Raw genomic sequence first — 10,392 nt, 5'->3', positions numbered from 1 at the left:
CACCTCCCGCACCTCCACCACCTCCGCCTCCTCCACCTCCTCCTGCTCACCACCCCCACCATCACCACCCCCACCACCCCGGGTCGGCGGCGGCAGCCGCGGCCGCGGCTGCAGGGGCCTTCCTCCGGTACATGCGGCAGCCAATCAAGCAGGAGCTGATCTGCAAGTGGATCGACCAGGAAGAGCTGCAGCTGCAGCCGCAGCAGCAGCAGCCACAGCCACAGCAGCAGCAGCAGCACCCGCCGCCCCCTGCCTCGAAGCCTTGCTCCAAAACTTTCAGCACCATGCACGAGCTGGTGAACCATGTCACAGTGGAGCACGTGGGGGGCCCCGAGCAGAGCAGCCACGTCTGCTACTGGGAGGACTGTCCCCGAGAAGGCAAACCCTTCAAGGCCAAGTACAAGCTCATTAATCATATCCGTGTGCACACCGGAGAGAAGCCGTTCCCCTGCCCCTTTCCCGGCTGCGGGAAAGTCTTCGCCCGCTCAGAGAACCTCAAGATTCACAAGCGCACTCATACAGGTGGGTATCTCTCCCTAGGCTGTTGCTGCAATTGCAGCCGCCGCCGCCACCGCCGCAGCCGCCGCCGCCGCCGCCGTCGCCACCACTGCAGTCTCCCGCCTCCCTCCTCCGCCACTGCCGCCGCTTCTGCTGCTGCTGCTGCTTCTTCTTCTATCCTGATTATTCCCCCCTCCTTCTGCTGTTTTTCTTCGCATACGTATAACCCGGACATGTGACTTCTTTTTTTTTCTCTTTTTTTCCCCTTTTTTTTTTCCATGAATAAGTAATTCGGTAACATACTCAGGACTCACAGCGCTGTGTTTTCAACACGGCGAAAAGTCTCCAGTCTACCCTCCAGCCCCACTGCCCGGAACAGGCAAACAGCTCCTCCAACACCAAACCATCACCACAGCACAAGCAGCAGCAGCCCAAGAAGGAGAAGTGGAAGGAGCTACGAGGACGGTCTGCAGTCCCCCACCCCCACCCTATACCCCCTTTCCTTCTCTTTTTTTTCTCCTGGAATTGGCGGGAGGTGGGAGGGGGGAGGAGGCGCACGGGGGGAGGGGGGGAGGTTATCAAGGGTGACTGACTTCAGTTTTCACCCACTTTCCCAAAGCCCCTATGACCAGAGTGTATCACCACTCAGAAGTTTTGTTGTTGTTGGGGGAGGGGGGATGTTTTCGTCTGAAATTCCAGACTGTTGGAAAAGACCTTCGGTGAAGGGGAGGGCCCAAGAACCTTTCCCCCCTCCCCCATAATAATTATGGAGAAGGTGAGAGAACTTCTTTAAAGGGTGAAGTCCCTCTGGTACCCAGGGGATGTGATGGAAAAATTGTTCTCTGGCCTCTCTCAGAATGTTTCTATAGTCTGAAGGAAGTAATAGAGAAGTTCTGTCTTGGTCTTTGGGTCTAACTCCCTTAGACTGGAATCTTTGGGCGTTTATTTAAAAGGCTGTTGCTAAATTGTGATGGTTGTATCAGAGGTCTCTCCCCACCCCCCACCCCCGCCCCGTCCCCTCCTTAGAGGGCAGATGCGTGAGGGTAGAAGCTCTGATAAGATTGAACTGAGCTGGGATTTATAGTGACAGACAAATATTAGCCCTCGGAGGATACTTAAGGAACTAGAGTTTACATAATTACTTTCCTGATTTATCGGGTGTTTCTGTGAAGAGGAAGGCAGATTACGTAGGACTGGAGTCCAAATGTAAGGGCAAATGGCCCGTGGTTGAAAGGATTATAGATTTTATCTGCAGAATTTGTTTTAGGAGTCCCGTATTGTTTCTGGAAAGAAGTGAAGTAATTCAGTCCCCTTTCAGCTCGAGTCTTCTCCCCTTAACTGACACATTTAAAGCCCCATCCTCCTTAGTGTTGTGGACACGGTTTAGCACTACTTGGAGACAGAGAGAGGGCATTCTTGGAGAAGTCTGGTTTCCCAGTTCTTTTCAAATCTAGATGCCTCTGCCTTAATAATTTTGGAAAACAAAAATCCCAACAGGACATCCTTGCTCCTGCCCCACAATCAATCCACTCCTGAGTAGCAGAGAGGGTCCATGACTGGGAGAAGTACTTCTTGCACTACTTCAGCCTTCCTTTCTATCCATTCTCCTATCTCATGCCCTTAAAAAATAAAAAAATAAAAAGTTGAATACTGTTTGAAGCTTGGAAGCTTTTTGCCTTTTGAGCCCTATGGAATGGGAGGTTAAGTTAACCCCTTCTCTGGGAAGACCCTAGGGACAGCAAAAGGCTGTTTTCCAACCAAAGGTCTAGATTGGTTTCCACTCTTTGAAAAGCACAGAGACTTCTGATTTACAGCTCCTGAAATCTGACTCTTTCTGGGTAATGCTCCCAAACTTATTCCTTGCCACTTCTCTGAACTTGAGTCTTGGATGTCTGTCCCTTCTTGCTGTTTGGCAGATCTTTGGGAGCTCCTATTTTCCAGGGTTTCCTTTCAGTTTGATTCCCAGTTAGGCTGCAAGGGTATGATCAATGCAGGGCTTGGAGCATTTTAAGATTTAATTTTCTTGCTGGGGTGCTGTGATGCAGATACAGGCCTAGAAAGTTCCATGATGACCTCTTTTTGAAAGACACAAGCCCAGGTAAGGCAGGGTTCACCCAGGGTACATCACAGACCAAGGTGAGGACATGTAGATAAACAGAAGCCTAGAGCCTTCAAGGACCAGGCCCAAAGATCAGGCTCTTATGCTGATGAGGGTTCTGGATTTTTTTCTACCGTATTCCTGCATAATTTATTTTATTTCTTCCCCATTGTCTCCTCTCACCTTCCCCACCCCCCAGAATAACCGAAGGAGAACATTTTAAGCAATTCTCTCATCTTGAGCATAAAGGAACATTATTTCCAAGAAAGGCTGCTGTGATCTGGGAATAAGAGGAAGGCAGCAAATTGTCGTAGAACTGCTATGGTCTCCTTCCTCCCAAGCCAGAGAAGGCCTTAGAACTTTGGGAAGCACCCCAGAGTTCCCACAGATTCTGCTACTGGCTGGAGTGAGAGGGGAGTGGGCGGGAAAGCTGGGGGTGGGGGAAAGAAACGTATTTACAGTTAAAAAGAAACAAACCTTTGCATGTAAATACTTCTAATTGCCTGGACCTGTGGCTGTACTTCCCCCTGGGTAACTGAACCCTAGCACACAATGTGAGCGGGGAAACCAGCCATTTCAAATTCAAACTCTCTTACTCAGGGCTTTTATTTGTCATCTTTGGTACGCTTAGCTGAGGCTTTGTGTGTTCTTCGCCTACAGCCGCTTTCTCAGGGGAGCTACCTCTGTTTATCCGGTGTTTGTCGCTTTTCACTCCGCAGCCCCACTTTTACCCCTCCCCCAACCCCACTCCTCAACTTCTTCCATTTTTAGGGCTGATTTGGGCTCCTTGGGAAAAGTTCTCTCTTCGACTGAACGTTTTTCTCGGTCCTTCTAAAGCAAATAATTCACGATTCTCCTCCAAAAGACCAATTTCAGAACTTGAATGGCAACGGGAGTTGTTTATGGCACACTTCTGTTGAAAGATGGACGGGCAGGATACCCGCATCAGGGCAGTTGAGAAGCTTCTGTAGAGTTCCCGGTTGGGCTTGGGAGCCCACAGGAAAGGCATGGTGCCTGACTCAGAATCAGTGCCTCTTGGGACATAGCTTTAAACAAGTTAAATTATGACTCCAGTAAGTCCATCTAGAGATACTACCGACAAATTAATAATCTTTCGGGGTGTCTCTCTGGCTCCAGTAAGCAATCTGACAGAGTCAGTTTTCTGTCTCAGGTTTCTTCGGTAACTGTCCTTTAAATTTTTCTTAACTCTTACCCATAATCACTCCCACCCCACTTTTCCACTGTTCAACCTATCCGTTTCTCCTGATCTTTCTTCCAGTACCAATTCCTGTTCCCCCGTGCATTGCAGGAACCAGTTTTCTTTCCTTGCTTATCTCACTATAGTTTGTGGAAAACTATATAAGCTTAGCATTTGTGAAATCTGATATGGATATATCAAAATCCTGACAGGCTTTGAAAAAGAACTGGCAACTTTTTAAAAAAAAGTATCTAATCTCTGAAGAGTTTTAAGAATATAATTCTGGTTATGGTGTGTTCTTTATTTCTGTATGCATAGGTGTACAGTATATTTGAAATGTCTGCTTAAATTTTCTTCATATTTTCAGGCAGAGTAATTTATTTTCTCAATATCTGAATATGTTTCCTTGAGAACTCAGGAATTTAGACATTTTTTGGACCTTAAAAACAACAACAAATCAAAACCATGAAAAATAGAAAACATTTTAACTTGATTAAGACAAGATACCCAGATATTTCAACACTGAAAAAGACCCATTGTGGAGAGATTTCTTAAGAATGAAGTGGTACAAAAAAAAGTTCAGATACAGCAGTGGCTTTCTGTCCTAAAGAATAGTGGAACTCCCATCTCTGAGACTCTAGCCCCACTTCAGCTCTCTCAGCCCTCTTTAAATTTCTGAAACTTTTTGGAGAGATGGTATTGGGAAGTATATGTTCCATACTATGGAATGCAATTTTAGACTTTTTTTTTTAAAAGATCACTTTTCCAGCCATGAACTTTTAAAGTTACCTAGGAAGTATGGGGGGGAAAAAGAAAAACCAAGTTTTTAATAGCTTCTGCCATCTTCTTTCAACACAAAAGTGTAACTAGATCTCTCATTTTCTAGTATAAAGGAGTATTTTCACTTGCAGAATAGATTTTCCTGGAGTGGAATCTTATGTACAATTCATACATGAAGAAGCCACAGAATTGTGTTCCTGGAATAGTGAGAACAGACACAAGGAAATTTGTACCCCAAACCTGGCAAACATTCTTCTGTGTCTTTTAACTCTGAAGAAATGTAGAAAGCTATTAAATTAGACGTGCTTACACACTTTTTAGTGGCACGTCGCCTCAAGGTAAATGGGTGAGGCTGTGCACAGCTACTGCTTTCTTTATATTGGTGTTTGTTGCCATTCTATTGTGTCATGCTCTGTATCATACTGCAAGTTGTGAAGAAAGCTGGTAGATGGCAGAGACCAGAAGTGCAAGAATGGCCCAGTTAGGCTTGTAAAAACTCAGTGGTAAGATTGTGTGTTTTACAGGTGCTATTTTTTTTTTAGGAGAAAGATTGTTTCATTTCCTTCTTCCCTCCCCCACTCAACATCCTCTTTGATTTCCTTTCATTAGTGAAATTAGGGGACAGGGGAAGGGTACAATCTGAGACCAAAAAACACAACCATTTTCTTTATAATTCTTCTACACCCATCTCCATTTGAATTTTAATGTGGTATATGTATTTCTTTTCCTACTGTGACTTTGAAAGTGTGATGTCATTCACTGGTGTTCTTAGGGGAGGGGATCTCCAGCTTTCTGCAAATGTTTTTGTTTTCTTATGTGTCTGGGGTCGATATATTATGTGTGGAAAGGGTGCGAGAATGTGAGCAATGTATATTTCATAAATGTGCCACTTGGTTCACATATATACACACATTAAGTTGTGTGTGTACATATGTATAGAACAGTTTAAAATATATGTATAATTCATATTTATATGAAGTTTTACAAGATCATATTGCTATGATGCTTCTGTTGCTACAATCTGACTACATTATTATGGACCCTATACTATTATTTCTATTTTCTTGTGCTCTAGGGAGAACTCTTATGCCAATAAACTCCATGCGCTCATCCTAGTTTGCAACCTGCAAAAAAGGACCAGACCAATTTCTTGGGTTGGTTGTGAGTTGTAAAGGGAAATGAACCTTCATTTATTCTTCAGGATTTCACAATCAATCTGGAGACTTCTAGAAAGCAGTTGCTAACTTTATCTATTCTCTATTTCAGGGGAGAAGCCCTTTAAATGTGAATTCGATGGATGTGACAGAAAGTTTGCCAATAGCAGTGACCGAAAGAAACATTCCCATGTCCATACCAGTGATAAACCCTACTACTGTAAGATTCGAGGCTGTGACAAATCCTATACACACCCTAGCTCCTTGAGGAAACATATGAAGATCCATTGCAAGTCTCCTCCACCTTCTCCAGGTGGCCTTGGTTACCCATCAATGGGGACCCCAATAGGAGCCCCCTTGTCTCCTGTCCTGGACCCAGCCAGGAGCCGTTCTGCCACTCTTTCCCCTCAGGTCACCAATCTCAATGAGTGGTATGTTTGTCAGGCCAGTGGAGCCCCAAACCACCTCCATACACCTTCCAGCAATGGAACTACTTCAGAATCAGAAGATGAAGAAATTTATGGGAACTCTGATGCTTCAAGAACTATTCACTAGAAATAATAATACTAGTCAAAATAATAAAGGTTTTCAATATGGAAGTCTTTGGACTATTTCCTGAACTGAGACAATGTAGAGCCTGATACAAACCGATGGCTCAGATCTGCCACCTGGTTTAACTAGTCCTATTTATTCTGTATGAAACCCTATGGTGTTTGTATACTTAATTTAAGATACTTGGAACGTTTTTTCTTTAAAAAAAAAATTTACCAAGCTGGACTAACTCAGTGAACCAAGTTGTTTGTTGCAGGGGGATAGGGGGTGGGGGCTAATATGCCCAGGGAAATGAATGGACAGACAGATCAGTTTGTGGAGATACATACTGCCAGTGTCAATGCACTAGTCCTTATAAGGGAGGAAAAAGAGTGTTAAGGAAGGACTGAGACTACAAGCTAAGAAGGCCCTCTGCATTTCCTGGAGTGCCTCTCAAAAACCTTTGACACCATTCTGTGGGCTGCTTTTTAGCCTAGTTAGGCCCTGATTCTGCAGTGGCCTCTTGATTGTAAACTACCAACTGCTGCATTGCCAACAGAGCTTGGACTGCATGAGTCCAAAAAAAATTTGTAGAACCCTTCTTCTTTCAGTTCTGAGATTTTGTAATTTTTTACTTTCTACTCTTGTGTCATTGGCCTCTCCATAACATGGTATTTTTATATGGGATAATTTCCTTGCTCCCCAAATTGTATGATTTTTAAAAAAAATGCAGCAATCTTAATCTATCTCCATATTTTATACTACTGTGATCATTCAAGCAAATCTGGAGAGAAAGCTGCTGCTATTTGACAACTGTGATACTGTGATATTTTATAAAATATAAGAAGTTCAAGTGCTTTCTTTTCATTTTGCTAAGTCTTTTTTTTTTTAACCTGGAAAATCAGATGCTGCCTCTTTAACGTGTCCAAACCACTTGTGTAATAAATAGAATATGTTGTTATGTCATCAGTTCTTGGAGATGCCAAGGTAACAGTCAAGTCTAAGAAGCTGTGATGCTGGTGTTATGCATTTTTTTTCTCCTGAAAGTTGTTTTTAAACAGACCAACCCCTCTTTTATACTGTTGTGTATCAACCCTTTAAAATGCTTTATTTTTCCAATGCTTAAATCCCTGTTTGTATTTTTTCCACCTGAACACTGAGCACACAAAACTCATGCCATTTGAAAATGACAGTGTGTAGTGTGTGATTTACATCAAGGGGAGGGAGGGTTGTTATAAATATTAAAAAATTTAAAAGGTTTATAGTTACAGCCAAACAGTGATGAATGTGTGGCCTTTGCCATAGCTGTCAAGCTAGGAAATAAAAGGTCAAGGACCTAGGACAATAACTCTTAGTCAATTTATTTTCGGTTGGTACAACACATCTCATGTGCAAAATGTTAGTCCATCATAAACATCCTACAGATACACTAAAGAGTGCTAATTTATCCTCAGAGACCCTAAAGACACCCCCTCCCCAGGGTTTATAAAAATTTGTTTTGTGTGCTGTGAGTGGTTGATGTAGTCTTGTCGTTGTTAATAACTTGTATGTGAACACTATTATTTTGTACAGTTGAATTAATTTATTTTCAGACACCATCTTCCCCTCACCCTCATCCCTATCCCTACCCTCATCCTGGAAGAGTACAAAGCACACCAAAGAATTATATTATAAATTTTGGTGAAAGATTGTCATTTATGATTCCATGGTTTGTATAAAAAAAGAAAAGAAAGTGAAAATATATTTTTAAGCTTACTTGAATGAATAGCATAATGTGAAAAACAAGACTCTTCCTGCATGTCTCCCTTGCATTGTGTTGGTTATGAAATAATATATATAGTTTATAGATATATTACTAGTACAGTGCATGGTACTGTTACTTTGGAAGCCTTTAAACATTGTCTTCAGATTGTTGTGGTGAATATAAAAGCTATAATCCCTGCTTTTAGAAGAAAAAAGACAAGACTTTCAACACAAAATAATTTAACACTTGCAAAGTTTATTTGATTTGCATATTCTCACGTCCCTTCCAAATAAAATAAGAGTAAGGTATGGATTTTTGGAGGCTAATTTATGTTTCATAAAACTTAATAGGATAAAAATATTTTTATTTATAATGTTTTATTTATAATTTTCAATAATAGTTTGCACTATACTTTATTATTCTGCAGAATTATTTATTATGAAATGAAGGACTGTGTTACTATTTTATGTACTTTCCCATACATAGTATTACTCATTTTCCTACAGATTTATCAGTCCATGAGACATCCCCAAATAAAGAATCTGTACCTACAATAGAAATCAAGCAAGAGTGATAAGGTTTAACAAAACCTAAATAAAAGAGTATTATGTATTGCCTATGTTTTACATAGCTGCATATCTGTGTCTAGCAATACTTCTGTTAACTATTGCAGTTCATTTGGCAGGTTTCTGACCTACAATACCATATAGGCTCACAATCAAAAAATACTTATAATCTGGTTTTACTTAATTTGCTATTCGTCTTGAGAAATAGGTGTTGCAGAAACCCTGAATGTTATCTGAAGGTTAAATATGTTGAATTCATGGTGTGTATGTTTATGCATTGTGGTTAATCTTGCTTTTAAAAACAACTTGAAGATGAAAACTAAATGTATAGCATTTCTTTAGTTTAATTTGTTTTTAGTAAGAAATAAAGGAAGAGGTGAAAAAAAAGGGAGAGCCTCCCAAAAGGGACAGGAATATACAGAGCAAAATCTAGAGTGAATGAGTTGGAGATACTGAATCCAAGATTCCATGGAAGCAACAAAATATCTAGCTTCTCTTACAGCTGATTACTTGGGGAGGGGTGTATGTGGGTGTCAGAGTAGATCAAAAGATGGCCATTTTGATTTGTAAATTCTGAGGCTAAATTAGGTTCTTCTATAATGGAGAAACATTAAACTGGATTAAATTGTATTTAGTAATTACAAAGTTGAAAATTCAGTCACAAAATTTCAAATGTAAAAATGGCATAAAATTTTAAAACAACAGGAGATGTCAACAGTTTCTTCAAAAAGGTTATAGTGTTTTTTAAAGTCAGTTTTGCTAAATGTAGTAAAGGTGAAACAGATTGTAAAGAGTTGTTGCTAGCAAAATGACAATAACCGACATAGGAAGGAGAAAAACACTCATAAATGAGGGCTCCAATCAATGGGAAAACTTATAGCTCTCTAATGAAGTTTCTTTTGAAAAGGAGGGCTACACAAAACCACCGAGACATGAATCATTCATGGCAGATATAAAAGATATCTGACAATGAGCAGAACCTTGTATAGAGTGTATAAAACAAGTTTCCCCTTCTTATTTTCTGCTTTAAAACGCACAATCTCCCACTCCCAGTGTTCTCTGTCCAGTCTATAGAGTTAAAATTGACCACTACACGTCCTGCGCCACTTCAAAGTAATTTAGTCCAGAACGGAAGGCTTGGCGCTCGGACAATCTTCATGGTGTGTTAAGATTTCTATGGCAATTGGCAACCAAGACGTTCCCATCTGAATATGTCTCAAAGAAAGCCACTTATTGACACTGCGTTGGCCATCATCAAAGACTTCATCTTTTCCTAGGCAAACGTGCCTCTCACAAACACTGTTTAAATCATCTACCTTTGTACTCCATCCGGGCTAAGAGACATCTCAAAACATGATTATTTATAGTTTTTTAGTTCAAGGTGGTTAAAGCCAGTATTTCTAAACTTTAGCGTACTTTCAAAAAGCTTGAGTGTGGGAATTGTATACTCTTAAGGAGAAAGGAAGGCTCCAAGCACACTATGGTCTTATTGGCAGCAGGAAATGTTGACTCACATACAAGCACTTACCACACACTTCAGCAATATTCAGGCACATCTATTGGTAGTCATTATAGTTACGCTGCAGACACATCCTTTTGTATCCCATGTATATAGAAGCTAGTGGAGGGGAATACTTTTTATTTCCTTTAACAAAAATACAAACTGGGATGTCTAGCAGAGGAGGCTTTCTTTCCCAGTTTATGGTGTGTTTTTTTCTTTTTTTTTTTTTAAATAAATGTTCCTTACCTATGGGAAAGGTTAAAAAAATGCTTTTCTCAACCAAAGGTTGAATAACCAGGCTAGAGCAAAGACTGTATCTTGG

The 10,392-nt window shown here is 41.1% G+C and overlaps 1 protein-coding gene across 1 annotated transcript in view; it reads left to right on the top strand.

Annotated features, from left to right (window-relative positions):
• The window catches only part of ZIC5 (Zic family member 5), a 7,374-nt gene extending 1,091 nt beyond the window's left edge, over positions 1 to 6,283 (top strand). The window contains 3 exon segments of the mRNA XM_069064136.1: positions 1 to 7; positions 9 to 522; positions 5,841 to 6,283. The exon segment at positions 1 to 7 is cut by the window's left edge and continues 1,091 nt beyond it. Coding sequence (XP_068920237.1) covers positions 1 to 7; positions 9 to 522; positions 5,841 to 6,283 — 964 coding nt within the window.
• Positions 6,284 to 10,392: the final 4,109 nt, after the last annotated feature.

The sequence above is a fragment of the Petaurus breviceps genome, unplaced genomic scaffold, assembly GCF_028583685.1.
Source record: "Petaurus breviceps papuanus isolate PSGF00001 unplaced genomic scaffold, PetGlider_PUasm1.0 90625, whole genome shotgun sequence".
Taxonomy (NCBI): domain Eukaryota; kingdom Metazoa; phylum Chordata; class Mammalia; order Diprotodontia; family Petauridae; genus Petaurus; species Petaurus breviceps.
Note: the sequence above shows the minus strand (reverse complement) of the source record. Positions and strands in the feature narration are given on the sequence as shown.